Source organism: Sciurus vulgaris, assembly GCF_902686455.1.
Source record: "Sciurus vulgaris genome assembly, chromosome: 14".
NCBI lineage: Eukaryota > Metazoa > Chordata > Mammalia > Rodentia > Sciuridae > Sciurus > Sciurus vulgaris.
The window spans coordinates 98,453,633-98,470,541 of NC_136475.1; the positions used below are offsets into that span (position 1 = coordinate 98,453,633).

The following is a 16,909-nucleotide window of genomic DNA, read 5'->3' on the forward strand; positions in this document are numbered from 1 at the left end:
CTGAGGGTGGGGGGGAGCAGATGAGCCCTCAGACTGCCGAGTGCCCCCCACTGCCCGACCTGCCCTGCTCTGCTGAAGAACTGCCAGAAGCAGGCTGCACACGGGACACCCGCGGTCCAGCCCAGGACCACCCCGGGGAGAGGTCCCTGACGGAGGTCCAGGGTGGAAGCCTCAAGTGCAGCTCTGCAAGTTCCGAAACCTCCCGCCTACAGCCTGCTACCCAGGCCAACTTGGGGCCATGCTGCTTGAGTGGAGGACCTCTGGGAGGGAGGGAAGCGGAGCAGGAGGGAGGAGGGAGGAGAGGCAGCCCACCACTGCAGGGAGCGAGCCCCCCCAGCTGTCATCCACAGGACCAGAGCAGCCCTTGCCTGTGATCCCAGCCTCCTGGGCAGTCCATGTGTCTCCTGAGACAGAAGGCTGAGAGCAGAGGAGTGTGTGGCGTGGCTTTCAGGAGTAAGAAATACACGTACGAGAACCTGTGCTGCCAGGCACCGTGACTCCTGGATGGCTTCTGGGACAGTGCCTGCTTGGGTCGCGCCAGAGTGCACAGGGTCCCCAGAGCCGCCCCACTCTTTCCCCAGGGAGGAAAGTAACTGTTCTTGAGCTGGACAATTAAGGTTACTGTTGCTATATACTTTGGCTTTTTGAATTATTGTTCAAGACAACAAACATTTGTAATAGGCTAAGTCAATTAAAGAGACTTTTCTAAAGGTGAGAAGCAAGTCTCCATTCAGAAATGGAGACTTGTTCAAATTTCCTAAGCAGGAGAACCAATGAAACATTTTGAGTAAATTTTCCTTGAGTATTTTTAATGTCTATAACATTTATATCAAATTTAAACTAAATATATATGTATATGTATACATATATACACATATAAACTTTTCTTTGTAAACAACCCTTATGAAGGATAAAAGGACAAAATGGAGGAAATATATTAATATAGAATCAGAACTGAATAGACTTTTCATTAGTGTGTGTATCATTGAAAAGAGAGGTCAGGAGGAAGTGTGAAATCTAAGCCCTTTAATAATTCAGTAATTCAAATTACTTCTAAGGTCCTCTTAAGTGTTGTAGGTGTTCTGGAGATTTGTAAGAGCAACCCTCTAAAAGCTTAGTGGTGAGGAGACACATCGACTGTGCTCAGGAGGAGAGGAGATACAGTGGGGACAGACCCCAGACTTGGGGATTGCATGTCTCAGGCTGAGAGGAAGCACCAACCTGCCTGAGGTGGCCAGTCAAATACCTGCCAGCCGGTAGCTTAGCGCCTCCTGGCACATGCACACACCCCTGGGCCCTCAGCTGCACCATGCACCAGCCTGCTCCCACGGGCGTGCTAGAACACATGCTCGAGGCCACCGGGCACCCCTCCTCCCCATGTCACTGTGTTCTCCCTGCCCCCGTGGATCCCCGGGTGTCCATGATGAGATCTGCAGGGGCCTCCTGTGTACAAGTGCCCCCGCCTCCTCCCAGAGAAACGTCGCCTTATGGTTTTAAGGGATCCTTATCAGGGCCCAGCAAGAGAGCAGGCCAGACAGTGCACCTGCCACCGTAGCAACCAGAAAACAAACCTTCATGGAAAGGGACCTGCAGAGCTGGCCAGCGCTGCTCAGCTGCAAGGCCTGAAGCAAGCTGCTCCAGACATCCGTCCCTCAGAATGGGGTCAGGGAGGTGCCTGCCCCGGTCTTCCCGAAGGTCTGGCAGAGATGAGCATGCAAAGGCTTAGGACAAGGCAGGCCAGGGATGACCACGTGGTTAGGCTGAGCTGAGGTCATGACGGACTCTCCAGAATCATCAAACACCATTTCTGTTATGGAAGAGAAACTGTTTCAACCCTGACTTGTTGGTCACTCTTCAAGCTACGAGTGAAGAATGTCGTCCTTCAACCATGGCTTGGCAACTCTGCCTCCCAAGGAGGCAGGCAGTCCTTGATGTCACCTCACACTTACCTGCCACACCTCTACTAGAGACTTGGAGGCCGAGGACACACCGCCAAACATGGCTTTCAGTTTCAGAGGTTACATCCCTGCTTCTATTAATGGATCAGTGCAGCCTCAAGTTCCAGGTCACAGAGAGCAGGCTTGCAAGCATGTGACACCTGTGACTTTAGACAAGGGAGTTCGCTGAGGGAGCTCAGAATGGCCCAATACAGACACTGACCCTGTTTGCACAGGTTAAGAACAAAGGCACAGAAAGCTGCACCAACTAAAAGTTGTTTTCAGAAATCCATAGCCATGCTAGGAAGAACAGAGGGGAGGACCCTGCAGACAACCTAGCACAGTCTGTCATCTGTGACTTGAGCTTAAGACACAGGCCCAGCTTTCTTGTCTAATTCAGCACATATTTTCCCTGTCACTCTGCTTACAGTGCTCTGGACAGTCTCTCCCATCCCTGGGCACTAGTGAGTTGCACGAAGCCCAGAGATATGTACCATAATCTGTGAGATACGTCATGGCTGACTCTCAGGCAGATGTCCACAGTAGGAATCACTTTATGGGCACAATCTGGGCATGTTGCAAGAGGCAAGTCTTGTCAACAGGAGACTATCGAGCTGCCACCATCTTTTGAAGTTCCAGTTGTGTACAAGAGATACAGAATTCCGTCTTATCAAGATCTTGGAATGTAGTGTTGTACATCAGGTGGTAAGAATGGAAGACAGACGTGAGTGACGTTGAAGTCTGTGCCATCTTGACTTGGTGTTCAGGGTCGCATTTATGCCTGGGTCGAGCACAAGCCAGTGGCTAGGGCGGCACCCTCGGGGCCCACTGAGACTCATCCCATCCCCAACACCACCCTGTTCCTCAGCCTGTGCTGTGGGCATGCAGGATAAGCCAGGGCCAGCCGGGGCCTCCTGGACTCTCAGAGCAGCAGTCTTGAGCTGCTGTCAAAGTCCAGGCCCTTTCTCCCTTGGCCACTCAGTGCCCCCCACAGTGCCCACTGCCCTCCCTAGCATTCTTCATTCCACAGGTGTTTGCAGAGCAACTAGGATGCTCTAGAGGGTCTGCAGGGCTCTCAAGAGCTGTCCAGGAGAGCCTTGCCTGAGGGTGGAAATGTCTGTCCGCTGTGTCCAGAATGGTGGCCACTTGGAATGTGACAAAGCCAAGAGAGGATTTGAATTATGCTTTGCTTTAATTCCAATTAAATAGCTACACGTGCCTCATGGTCACTGTGTCAATCCCAGAGCCCTAGACTAAGAACCAGTGCCACACAGGCGTTTTCCCACCGCTGAAGGAGAAAGGCGGTGTGTGGTCCCAGCCGCAGCGGAGCATGGCGAATGCTCTCCTTCCCGATCCACAGAGAAACCTGGTTTTCTCTTCAGCAAACACCTGCAGAGTGCCTGCCTGGGCAAGGCTCTGTCGGGGCCCCTGTGGAACCACAGCTGGGGGGCTCCTCCTCATGCGGAGAGCAGCATGGGTCAGTGACGGGACTCCAAGGAGTCAGCGGACCCGGAAGCCTCCAGCACAGGGAAGATGGGCGTGAGGGCCGAACTCACGACCTAAGGGTGGCTGGCCGACTCCACTGGCTTCTCTCAGCCCGGAACCGTCCAGCACTGTGCCTTTTTATGTGCAGACAGACACCAGCCCGGCTGAAGCTGGGTGTGACTATGGCTACAGGCAGCCTGAGTGTGTCCCCTCCCAGGGCAGAGGACAAGGGCAAGGCCCGGTCCTCGGGCTCAGAGGGTGGACTCAGCAGGTCACCCGCCTCTAGCAGCTTCCCACGCCTTGCTCCTGGCCTGCCCCAGGTCTCTGTTCTCCTGACCAAGAGCCTCTGCTGATCTGAGCAGGTTCCCTGTCACACAGCCCTATGTGGGAGGCATGAAATGTCTGGGACTTGAATTTGTTGTCACCCTGAAAGCAGCCACCAGGAACTGGCATTCAGTGAGAATTGGCCAGCGGACAAAGGGCCATCGTACATGACTCCATGCAATTCGTTTACATACTACCTTAAGGGGTACAAAGAAAGCCCTGAGCAACAATGAGGAGAACTGGCAGGGAACAGGGGAAGTCCGAAGCCAGCGAGTCCCAGTGGAAGGGGGATCCAAACTTGGCAAAGCAAAGGTCAAGGAGGCATGCTGGAGCCAGGGAGCCAGAGGCCAGCAGAAGACGCTGCCACCTGTGCTGCACTGGAGCAGGGAGCCAGAGGCCAGCGGAAGACGCTGCCACCTGTGCTCCACTGTCAAGTTCCAGAATGAGAAAGATCTTGCAGGAAGTCGGAGTGACTAGTCCACCTGCATGTGGTAGACGGAGGCCCAGGCACAGCGCCCAGCTGCGCACCTCCTGTTAAGGAGAGAAGCCTGGCGCTCACAGGTCACCACCCAGCCACATCCTTGGTTTGTGACATGTGGCGTTTGACTCCAGGCATTACGGAGTTGGAGCAGCCTCTGAGGTGGGGAGCTGGCTGCCCGGGCCTCTCCCTGTATCTGACTTCCATGCCCACACTTGGGCTCCTGTCTTGTCCACTGCTCACGCTGCTCCCTGCGCCCTCTCTTGCCTCCCCTCTTCGGCTTCCTCCCTACCTCCAAAGCATGCTGATGGAATGGAAGACTTGGAAGGGACCTTAGGGCAGAACAGGGGCCATGAAGATGAGGGAGGGACAGTACCTGGGGCACAGTCAATGGCAGGGACGTGGTTGGTGCCCACAGGGAGAACTAGTTGACAGGCCTCCTGCCTCCACACCCTTGGGACCCAGACAGCCACCTCTGCGGTGCCCTGCTCTCGGATCCCGTGCCCTCTAACGTCCTCATAGCCAGACCCATGGTCTTCCAAAGTCCCCGCTCATTCCAACTGCAGCAGGGAGGCAGGACCATTGCACTCCCGCTCTGGGCTCTGCAGCGCCACCATCTCAAGGTCTGAGCAGCCGCCATCCTGACAGTGTGCCTCTTGTGCGTGCACAAGGAGGGAAGGAGGGACAGGAGCCCTCCTGCCCCTCAGGAAGCCTCCCCTGCCAGCTTGAGGGAAGAACGTCATGGAAGACACAAAGCCCCTGGCTGCCGTCATCCGGGGTGACGCTGGGGACCGCAGGTGAGAACCAGGTGCAGAGAGCACTCCACAGAGCAGTCGCCTCTGAGACTCGACTCACAGGTGAGCTAAGAGCCCGAAGGACAGCAAGACAGTGGCCATCGTGACCCCAGCCCAGGGGTCCTGGAGGAGCAATGGGCTTCCTGTGCTCTCACTGATCACTGCCTGGACACCTACAGGGTGCACCCTAAGCCAGTCCACCAGAGAGACAGGTGGCAGGGACTACGCACTTGACTAGGCATTATGTGTGAATTGAACCCAAGAAAGCTGCCTTGGGAGAAATCTCAGCGATCTCTCATAATTCCATACATGAGCCAAGCACAGTGGCCACACCTGTAAATGCTAGCAGCTTGGGGGGTTGAGGTTGCAGGATTGCAATTTCAAAGCCAGCCTCAGCAATTTAGTGAGGTCCTATCTCTAAATAAAAAATTAAAAGGGCTGTGGATGTGGCTCCATGTTTAAGCATCCGGTAATTCCTGCAAAAATTCATATCTGGAATATGGTGCAGACCCTTCAGTTGGTGCTCTTTCCTTCAGTTTTTCTGGCCCTAGCTGTGTCCATTCTTGTTTTGCTCCCTTGTTTGGCATGGTTGCTGGTGTTGAAAAGGTCGTGGCCAGGCTTCCTGTATTTTAGGGCTGACAGAGCCTTAGAAATCAGACAGCTGCCTTCCGAGTGCAGTCGAAACGTGGCATCCAGGAGGGGGACTTCTCCCAGGCTGGACAGCCTCCGCCAGGGCACAGGATCAATGACGTTCCCTTTACTGGACCCTGAAGTGTGCTGGAACAACAGTCAGGAAGTCTTGCACTGGTGCCGCTGGTCTAAGCTGTCTTGCAGGTGTTGACAGTAGAGGCAAATGTGGGACAGGCAGCTCCGAACTGTAAGGAGCAGTGTGTCTGCTGCACAGCAGGGTGCCTGAAGGACGGACGACAGATGCCGCCGCGCTTCCTCGTGGTGGCTCTCGGCAGTGCTCCCAAGCATCCAGCACCTGGCCTGACCCCTCAGTGCACGTGGGCTGCCGTGCGAGGGGCTGTTCCTCACTTCCACTGATGGCTCTGAGCTAAACGTCTGCCAGCCACAACCAACAGCTGCTGACGAAGGCAAAGGAAACCCACCATGCTCCAAGCACAGCATGGGCTGCTCCCCACCACCTGTGCTAGCACCTGCCCACTCTGCTCTGTCCTTCACTGGCCACTGAGGGTCTGAGGGTGCAGAAGAGCCTTCCCAGGGTCCCAGCTGCTTTTTGACCCATCCTGCATCCAAGAGCACCTGACCACCTCCTCAGAGCACCCACTCCCCATCCACCACTGGAGCACCACTGGCTGCTACCCCCAGCCTTCTCTCACCTCACACCAAGCTGGCCATCCCCCTTCCAACACACAGATGTGACTGCATTGCTAGGTGCCTGGAAGGACCCAAATAGCTCTGCATTATCCACCTGGAGATCTGGAGAGCCTTGGCGGGCCTCAGCAGGACTGTCCACCTGGGTGCTCCACACTGCCTTCCACCTTCATCTCCACCCCTCCGCCTGCCCTCTGTACCTGCACTGTGGGAATCTTCTGTTTCAGTTTTCTGACCTCACATGCTTTCCCTGACGTTCGCGTTGTTTGCAAACTCTGTCTCACTGGACATGAGTTGCCGGGCTTCCTTCTGTCCCAGGTGTCACTTACATATCCTGGAGAGTTCACCTCCAGAGCCACCTCTTGCTGGAGACCTTGCCCCTCTTCCATGACATAGTTCCTTCCATGTGTTTTATCAGAAGGTTTCTTGACCTTTGTGTATTCCTTCCACACGTTGGTTGGACGCCGTGATGCACAGGTATTTGGGGTCCCCTGGTTAACAGACATGAGTGTGTCTACAATAGTACTACTGACATGCCCAAGCCCGCAGCAGACCACATCCCCGGAGGGAGGGTCTGTGCCTCTCACCTCTGCTTGTCCTGTGCAGCACGGCATCCCACGCAGAGGAATCACGTGGTGAGCAGCACCAGTGGCTCAGACCACATGAGCCTCCCTCCATCCCAGGTCCAGGACCAGGCCAGCCAGGCCTCAGGACCCCCACAGCACACTCAGGAGGGACCCCACCTCTCTTTCTGGAGCAAGGGCACATTTGCCTGTCCATCTCCCCATGTATTCTTTGTAGCACGTGTAGAATTTCCAGAAAGAAAAGAAAAGTTGGGTTTTCCGTGCAGTTGGGAAAGTTTCCCCTTCTCAAGGAAAGACTGAGAGCCCGCTCTGTAAGGGGCTTCCCTAAGTTGGGGCTGATTTCAGCCTAGGTGGTAACTGCCCATCACACTGACCTCGTCCCTGGAGTGCTAGGGCGGACTGAGTCTGTCCACAGCCAGCACGCTCTGCGCAATTTCAACAATGCAGTTCTCAGCAGCAGCGTCAGCAGCACACGGTCCCCTTCCGCACGCAGCTTATTCTACCCATAAGCTGTGCAAGCCCACACCCGAGCAAGCTCTCGCAGCACCCCCGTCTCATACCTGACATAAATTCACGTGCTAATACAGTGTGCATAAAGAAACCCGTTCTAATTGTACTTCACACATGGCGTACGTCTGGCAAGATGTCTGACAAGGCGAATGTGCATTGCCAACTGCATGATGTGCATGCTCTGCAAGTGTCTCACGAACCATCCCATGAGCTTTACCACACCTCCATGCCATCGGGGTCTGTGGGTGAGGAGCTAGGGGGCCCAGGCTGAGCGCCAGGAGCAGGTAGCGGGCGAGGCGTGCGCCTTGTACCATTTCACCGCGGCTGTGGCATGCGTGTAGAGGTGCCGCGCGTGCACGGCGAAGGCAGCCGTCCCAGCTCTGTTGCTCAGAGGCAGTAACTCCAATCTTCTTTCTCTCTCTCTCAATCTTTTATCAGTGTGTATGGTTGTCCCTTGGCTAAAAAACGAAAAACACAAGACAAACAGCCTCAAGAACCTGCTCCCAAGCGGAAACCGTTTGCGGTGAAAGCAGACAGCTCCTCGGTGGACGAATGCTACGAGAGTGACAGGACGGAGGACATGGACGAGAAGGAGGAGGAGGACGAGGAGGACGAGGAGGACGAGGAGGACGAGGAGGAGTTCTCGGAGGACAATGAGGAGCAAGGGGACGAGGACGAGGAGGACGAGGAGGTGGACCGGGAGGAGGAGGAGGAGGAGATCGAGGAGGAGGACGACGACGAGGACGACGAGGACGGAGAGGACGTGGAGGAGGAGGAGGAGGAGGAGGAGGAGGAGGAAGAGGAGGAAGAGGAGGAGGAGGAGGAGGAGGAGGAGGAGGAGGAAAATGGTAATCTTTAACACCTAGCGAAGGGCCAGGCTGTGGTTTGGGTCAACTTCTCCATGTGGATTTTCTGGTGTTAATATCCATGACGGTTTTCATGTGAAAGTCGGCTCGGCCAGTACCAGACAGGTGAGCCCTCTGAGGGACTCTGACACCTAGGGCCTGGACGTTGCTTCAAGTAGCCGCTCAGATCCGGCATCACAGCGATCTGCTGAGATATTCATGGTGTGCGTATCTGATTAGCCAGGCAAAATTCACCAAGAGAACTAACTTAGCATTCCTGATCTGTAATTCCACACTTTCTTTGGTGTCCTATCAAGAAGTGCTGTTCCTGCCCCACACTGCCGCTGGCAGCCAGGGCCCCGGTGGCTCTCAGGGCAGGGTGACTCGTCCCCACTCAGGTTGAAGTCTCCAGCAGTGTGACGCGTGTCCTGCAACACACTCTGGGTGACCCTCATTTCGTGTCTAGCTATCAGTTAAGAAAAGACTCAAAAAGCTGGCTTTGAAACAGCACCTCTCCTACAGGTCATTTCCATTCTAGAAAGAAGCGGGCACGCTCTCAAGAATCCAGGGTCTTCACCAGCTCAGGGTTCGCCTCAGGCAAAGGAGGGAGCTCTTCTCTCTCACCCTCGCCCTGGGCTGGAGGCTCTTCAAGAACCTGTTCCAGCAGAGTTTCTGCACACCTAGACACAGGTCAGCCATGAGGGAGAAGCCGCAGATCACCAGGTGGCCAGTGTTGGTAGTCCTCACTCAGGAGCCCTGATGGGCAGATCAGAAAGCCTACATTTTATGAAAAATATCTCGAATATTAGCTTACGGCTCTTACAAAAAATTTGCTACTTACATTTGTGCGTATAAAAAAACATGCACAGACATAAATTGCATGCATTTAAATTTGTTCCCCCGAGGATCTGCTTGATATTTAGAGGGCGCTGTGGAGAAGAACCAGCGAGGCACACAGGTTGTTTGCTGACTGCTTACTCCGCACAGCCTAGTGGTGTCATGATGAGACACCAAGAGCTAGACCGCAGCTCTGGGTGCTGAGGTGTGGAAGCTGGAGAGTGAAACTGTGAGCTCATTATTGCTGGAGCAGTTCTGGATGTTGTCACTAGTGTCTAGATTAGTGAATGACTTATTATTGAGATGGCATAAACAACTGCTTTCCCTTCTTCCTGTCCTGCCTGGAAGGCAGTGGACCCCAATGTTTACAGTCATGAAGGTTTGTGTGCAGTGAACTGAGATGGGAAGTTTGAAACATGGTTAGTCAGGTCTTAACCAGGTTTAGGTTCTTCTTCACTTTCTAAACTCAGCTTCCAAACTCAGCTTATTAAGGATCTATTTTACGTAGGCTGCCTTTAGAAGTACAGGGTGACTTACTTTGGAAAAGCATCTGGAAGCTGGTGGAATCGCATTCTGTGACCGCATGTGGTTGGTGTGTTCCGATGGCATCACTTAGACTACGATTGGTTTGAAACCAGATGACAAATCAGAATGAAAGGGATCTTTCCAGACTGACTCAAGCAAGGGACACGACTCACAGACGCATGGTACCCAACACACTGTCACACAGCTGGGAAGCCAGCCCCGAGCTCAGGCTTACCTGACCACACCTGGACTCCATGTGGGCACCTGGCACACCTGGTGCATGCTGGCAGGAGCATGTGGGAACACAGGTGCAGTTGCAGCCACATGCACACCCAGTGCTTGTGCTGGTGTTGGAATTGAGCAGCGCCTGCTCCCAGCTGGGCAAGTTTCAGCCACCATGATGGCTAACAGAGCCACTGGGTTGCTCAGGAAGTTGCCCAGGAGCACTGGAGTGAGGCTCCTGACGCAAGGCAGGAAGCTGGGACAATCCCCACCTTCCGACAACCTGCATGCGACCCCAGACCCCAGGAGCCATCAGTCAGCAGTAGTGGTGCCCGTGGGGACCCTCAGCATGGTGTTGACTGCTCAGGCTCTCTGGAAAGGACCCTGCAGGACTTTTGCTTTCTAAGACACAGGACAGTCTCCTCTAGGAGCCAGCCACAGTGGCAGCCTGGTGCCCGGGGACTCTCAGAGTCTTCTGTCCTGGAGGGTCCTCATTGGAGGAGCACCTCACTGGACTCTGCTTAGCCAGCACCACACACTGGCGTCCATAACCCAGCAGGGCCAGGAGGCTCCCGGGACTCCACAGTCCTGCTGGGGCCACCTGGCAGGAGTTTCATGACCAAACTCCTAGCCACGCTAATGTAGTGACACAAGTCTGTCGGCCTCCTATTCTCACACCCTCACTGAGCACCGCATGTCCACCTTCCGGTCGAAGCCGGTGCCCAGACTCTGGCTAACAGATGCCAACTCATGCCTGGCCAGGGCACCTTCCTCGGGGAAGTGCAGAGTGGATGCAGCTCAGGAGAGACGCCACTCCCACCATGGGGCCAATGGCCAACTCCTCGCGGCGACTGTGCCTTGGTCCTGCAGTGGTGGTGCAGACCATGACCTCAGTGTTAGAAAGAACAGAGCAGGACAGTGCCAAGCATGCCCCAGGTGTCCACAGGAGAGACCAGGGCAGAGAGGTGGCACAGGGACAAAGCCTGAGCCAGCGCCGCCTCAGGGGCAGAAGTGCAGTCCCAGGTGTCTTTGCTGATAGGATGCTAATGTTTGTTCTCCAGGGATGCATGTCTACCTTGACAGTGAATCGAAATGTGGAGCTTCTGAGAGGTTCTGTTAGATAAAACAAGTTTATATAAATCACTGTGTTATTATGGTAGGAGCCACAGATTCCAGATGGAATGTCGTTTATAACTCAGAAATTAAGTGCTTATTTTAAGTCCCAGGATCCTCCAGCATTGCAGCTATTACACATGAATCAAAATAGTAGAGTGACGTGCATTCCCTGTAAGTGCACGTGTGTTCAGGGCTGTATGTGGCCTCACGTTGACCCCGTGCAAGTGAACAGAGGAGAGACCTCTTGCTGTGCGAGTGAGAAGCTAAGGCTCATCAAGGTCAGGTGTTTTCTGCAAGTGGTGGCTATACAGTCAGCTGTGTGGTAGACTGTTTTTACTACACAACTCAAGTCCATTTCTTCTCTTTCTACAAAGAACAGCTGAGCAACTCACTTCTGATTATATTAAGTTCATAATTAATCAAAATCAGTTATTGTACACTTGACCTATCAGAGGCTGGTCTTTTGTGTGAAGAATTTATTTTCAAAATGCATGGTAATGGTCAATTTTACATTGATCAAATCAAAATTCCTTTACCTGAAGGTAAGTGGGCTACTGCCCTGTGGTGGAAGATTTTCCTATTAGCAGATGAGGTGCCTGTTATGACTAATGTGTTTTTGGATCCCTGTGATTTGAGGAAAAGAGATTAAACGGACCTAGCAGTGATGTTTATCTTAAGCTCCCGTCCACCTGAAGGAAGCGTGTCTGTCTCTGGCCCTGAATCCCCAGCGTCCCTTTAGGGTGCTTTCTCCATGCTGATTACCAATCATCCTCTCAGTCTTTCTCAGGGAAACGTCCCTGATGAGGGACGCGAGTTGAAATGCAAACGAGCTGTGAAAATCAGAATCAGTCGATCCTTTTCTCCTGCAGTCAGCAGAAAAGGGAAGGTTCTGGGACCAAGCAGAGAGGACACGTTCAGTACGCGGGGCTTCGGCGTGAGAAAGCTGTGGCACCTGGGAGAAAGAGCGTGCGGTGATCCTTCTTCCTCTCAAGGACTAACCTTGCCCTGCGTTCCAGGAGAGGGTTTCAGGACATCTGGAAAGCAGGCGGGTGGGCCTCCGTGGTGCTGTGGCCTCGAGTGGAGACTTCCTACCGTCAGGTCTTTCTAGGGATCAGTCCGTGGTAAAACCTCTCCCCGTGCATGATCTTACCTTATACTTCCTGAATGTTCAGGCACTTCGCTACAAACCAGAAAACTTGCTCAAGATGTAACGCCATGCACACGGTGACAGCAGCATGCACACAGCTGGGAGCCCTCCACGCACGGCGGTGGAAGAGCGTGGCTGGCGGCAGCCCCATCGTCCCCGCTCCTTTGGAGGTCCACTTTAAGAAGAGCAGCTCATGCAGTACGCCTCACGAATCTGATTTTTGTTCCAAGTGCTGGTCTGTCAACCAGAGCAGCCTGCTGCCTGGCAGGATGTGGGATTCTCAGCTGTGGCCGTCCCTGAGAGTGTGTCGCCTAGGCGCACTGGGCTTCGGTTGGGCTGCGATTTGGACATGACGACTCACCCCTCTCTCACTCCCTGTCTTGTTCCCAGGCTAGAGGAAGGTGCTGTCTGAGAACCACCACTCAGACTGCAGTGCTGGGTGGGGCCAGGCAGGGTCAGCGCAGACGCCCGCACACTCACCCAGGCCCTCAGTCCCTGTGCTGCAAGGCCAGGCCAGCACCACAAGCACATTCTATGTGCCCCAGCATCCAGAGCACAGGGGTGGCTTGTTTCGAGCACGTGTTTTCTGGGTGCCCAGAGGCCTCTGGTTTCCGAGGGTTTTTGTTTGGTTTCATTTTTTTAAAAAAACTAAGTAAACTCACCAGAAATAATGCACAGTACAGTCTGGAAGAGTGTGCATACACAACATGCAGAGCTGGCTGTGGGTGGAGGACAGAGCTGGAAGGGCAACTGGGGCAGAGGCTTCAGGGGTGCGAGGTGAGAATCAGAAACCGAGGTTTGGATATCGAGAGTCACTGAACTGTAGTTCCCCAGAACAGCTGTCTCTGCAGGCTGCACAGAGGCACTCCCTCTGCCAGGATGAAGCAGGTTGACCAGACATGCAGAAGAAGGGTGTGAAGCCCCCGGTGCCTCCCAGTCCAGCAGACTGCAGAGGGGGCCACCCCAGACCCTCCCAGAAACAGAAAGCCAAGGTCTGAGACTTTTCCACTCCCTGGTTTATGACTGAAAGGCAGGACATGCAGTCTCCTCTGAGACACACGAGTTCAAGGTTGTCCAGTTAGTTTGGAAACTGACCTATCGTGAGAGAGAAAGAGAGACAGACAGACAGACAGCAGCAGAGCGACAGAGGCAGATGGGCTAGAGCGTGCCATGTCAGTGGCCCTCAGGTGGCTGAGGTGGCAGGATGCTCCCTCCCACTGTTCTCAAGACCCTGAACTTAAGTAAGCCAGATACCTAAAGTGTCTTCTAAAAGAAAACCCTCAACACTTTATGAACAAGATAAACTTCTTCTATTCACTGACTTCTATTCTATAAACTTCTTCTATTCATTAACTGAAATCCCTAATGAATAAAAGTTAGGAAATATAACTCAGTAGCGAATCTAAATGTCTGTAGGCAACTCGGTTTCCTGGTGAAGATTGTTAGTTCTCCTTCAGTTTACCTCATTTAGTTTCGTGGAAAAGTTAAAATCATGATTTAGCCTTTGAAATGGACAATACAGCACCTCAAATCATTAGAGTCACAAGCCCTCGGCCTCAGTCAGAAGGCCCCGCACGCTTCACCTCTGGCCTGTGGTCTGCTGTACGGCTACAGGTCTAGCTCTGGGCACAGCAGGGGTCAGCTGGAGCAGACTTCCCCGATGCGGCAGAGCAGACACAGGACCGCACAGGCAGGTGGCTGCCTGCCCTCGGCACTGCCCCAGGCAGCAGCTTCCCATGGGGCAAGGACTGGGAATCAGATTGCTGCCTGCTGTCCCCTTTCCCCAACCTACTCCAACCACTGACGCAGCTGGTGTTGGCTGAGGAGCCCCGTCCACATCCGGGCACCTCCCCTGGAGGAACACTGGAGGAGCACTCACGGGAAATCACAGCAAGGCCCTTCTCAGCTCAGCCGTGCACAGCACACACCCAAACCCAGCCTCCAAGGCCACGGCAGTGAGTTCTGTAAGCACATGTACAACTCTACACGTGCACATGTTACAAAGCCACAGTTAGAGGACAGCTACCATGGGCTTCGTCCTCCCAGTGCTGGCCGACAGGGCGAGCCCTCACCAGACCCAGGGACGGAAGTGCGACTAAGTGAAACAACACGCTCGGGTCCAGAGTGAAGAGGACGGCACTCCAGAACCCGTTTCCTCTCCACACGGTCGCCCGGGCCTGCTCACTCCATCTTGGGCTGACAATCAGCCGTGGACGAGGCACATGACTCACTCGCTTTGCATGATGAACCAGTAGGCTCCTTTTCCCTGGAACCGAGACACTCCCTGAAGCCAAGGAAGCCCCCCTCTGCGTACTTCCTGCCTGCACCGTATACCCTCAGCCCTGGCTGTTCCTGCCTCGTGCTGAGCTCTCTGTGTAGCGTCTGTGCGCTGCCCACTGCTCCTGGGCTGTCTGGGGAAGACCCTGTTGGCCAGGGGAGTGTGAAAGTGGTTGGTTCACTAAACCCCCAACCAGGGTTCCGGGTCCCGTGACCTTGAACAGCACAGCCAAAGTCCTCCTTGGATTCACCCTTCATGAGGCAGTGACGTGGCCTGCAGGGTGCCCTGGCATCAGAAGTCCAGGCCTGGACTACCAGGGGAAGTGGGCTGCTGCAGCAGGTCCTGCAGGGGAGCTAGCTTGAGGCTGAGGGGCTGCTGTTCTCAGGACTCTTGACATGCCTCTCCCATGACTCCAGGAGACGGCACCAAGGCTTGGTCCTGCTCACATCCACTACTCAGGCCCCGCCTATGTCGCCAGGGATCCAGGGCTCAGCCTCCCCTCCAGCTGTCACCCCGTGCTCAGTCCCCTCCTATAGACCTGACCCCAGACCCTCAGGCCTCCACTGGCCCTCCTGGGGCCGGCCTCATTCCCTCCTGACGCCCACCCCCCAGCCCTCCCTGTCCTGCACTTGGTCCACTTCCCTCAAGGCAGGAATTGCCCGCAGACGTCACAGCAGGTACTCATTTTCTATTCGTTTTTGCCTGTCACTGAATACAACTTCCATCACTCGAGCATGTTGTCTCTTTGGTTCGCTGTTTGGCTCTCGGCGTGATTCAGTGGATAGTTGTTATATGAACAAATGTGCCCTATCCTGCTAGTGCCCCGGGCACTGCAGGGCTGCCTGTGCACAGGTGACACTGGTAGCGTGTGTCTGTAACCTGATTGAAGGACTGTGACGTGTCACCCTCTCCAGAGACTGTGAGTTCAGTGTGGAGATGTCTAGAAATGCCAGCACTGAACCCCGAGAACAGACAGCCGACGGAGACCAGGCAGGCCCTTCCCAGTGAGCGACAAGGGTCCTCCTGGGCAGTGGGGATCCAGCTCCTTCCTCCTCTCAGTGCCTGGGAGGCTTTGGCCACAATGGGAGCCGCGAGGGGCACTTCAGAAGCCAGTGACCTAGCAGGGACTCTCCCAGCACGCGGAAGGGCAGGAGAGTGCCAGTCTGAGACCCTTGGCACTGGACTGAGTTGGCAGGCAATGCAACCATGTGTGGGCCCTGCCAGGATTCGAGGGGGACACTGGCCACTGCTCCCCAAAGTAGATTGATTTACAAAGACAGACGGTTGAAGACAGCAGCAAGGACTCGGGTGCAGAGCGGTGGAGTCCACAGGCACTCCACTGTCCACGAAGGGGCCAAGATTCCCAGAGCACAGCCAGCGTGGCAATGGGACTGCATCAGGGAGAGGTCACAGCCTCCAGGACGTCAGGCGATTCCACAGGACACGCTAAGGCCACACCCAGACCCACACTGCCGTGTGGAAGAGCACAGCTGCAGCCTCAGGCAGGGTTGGCCAGGCCACCCACTCAGTCCGGTCCCTCCAGCTCTCTTGCTTGTCCCCGTGAGCAGTTCCTCTTTCCCCTGCTGTTTCACAGCAGCACAGCAGTGGGGTGGCCTGGGTCCCCAGGCCAGGCCTTGCCCAGGCCAGTGTGGCCTGCCTCCTGTTAAGAAGGATGGGTCCTGAGATGCCATGAGGAGGAACAACCACAGCAGGATGCATCTCCCGCCCTAGGAGAGTTTGTGCAGGTGCAGAATGGACTGCTGTGCAGACCTCCCAACCCAAACGCGGGGGAGGGCACAAACGCGGAGCCCCGGATTCCCAGCTCTCGTTGGCACCGTGAGGACAATCGCTACAGAAAGGCAGTATTGGTCCTGCTTCCCTGGCGTAAAAAACAAAAAGCCAGCTAACTCTAAACAATGTTTTGCAAACTTTAGGAAATCATGTGCCCAACAGAAATCATTCATCTTAAACAACTCCCAAGAGAGATGTGGACAATTTCAAGTACCTAAAAACAAAGAAAAATTCAAATGCCTCTTTCTTTACCTTCATGGTCCTCAGCAGCAGGTGTCCCTGCATGTCCCCAGCACCGATGCACTGCTGCAGGGGTCACCTGTCCAGCACAGGCACATCACTGAAGGTATCGTTTAGATGTGTGGCTAGTACCTGAAGCTTTGGGATTGCAGACGAGTTATGTCAGGAAAACACCCTATAGTTTGGAACAGTAAGAGAAAAAAAAATCAAGGTAGAAACGAGACACTGACCATGTCGACTGAGCAAATGAGAAACAGAGGAACCACCAGGGAAGAGGGGCCCTCTGGGAACCTCCATGCCTCAGGAGGCAGAGTTGCCCCTGGGCTCCTGGATAGCTCCCACACCCGCACGGACGCTGGAGGAGCAAGGACACCTGGGATCAGCCTCTTGCAATGAGGCATGTGGATTCAGAAAGGAGCTGGCACTTCCCACATTTCCCATAGCTGGAGCATTCCCAA

The 16,909-nt window shown here is 54.5% G+C and overlaps 1 protein-coding gene across 1 annotated transcript in view; it reads left to right on the plus strand.

The window, feature by feature from the left end:
* MYT1L (myelin transcription factor 1 like) overlaps positions 1-16,909 on the plus strand; it is a 338,636-nt gene that overhangs the window by 222,971 nt on the left and 98,756 nt on the right. The window contains exon 9 of the mRNA XM_079110560.1: positions 7,889-8,298. Within this exon, the coding sequence (XP_078966686.1) occupies positions 7,889-8,298 (410 nt within the window). The remainder of the gene's footprint in view (positions 1-7,888; positions 8,299-16,909) is intronic.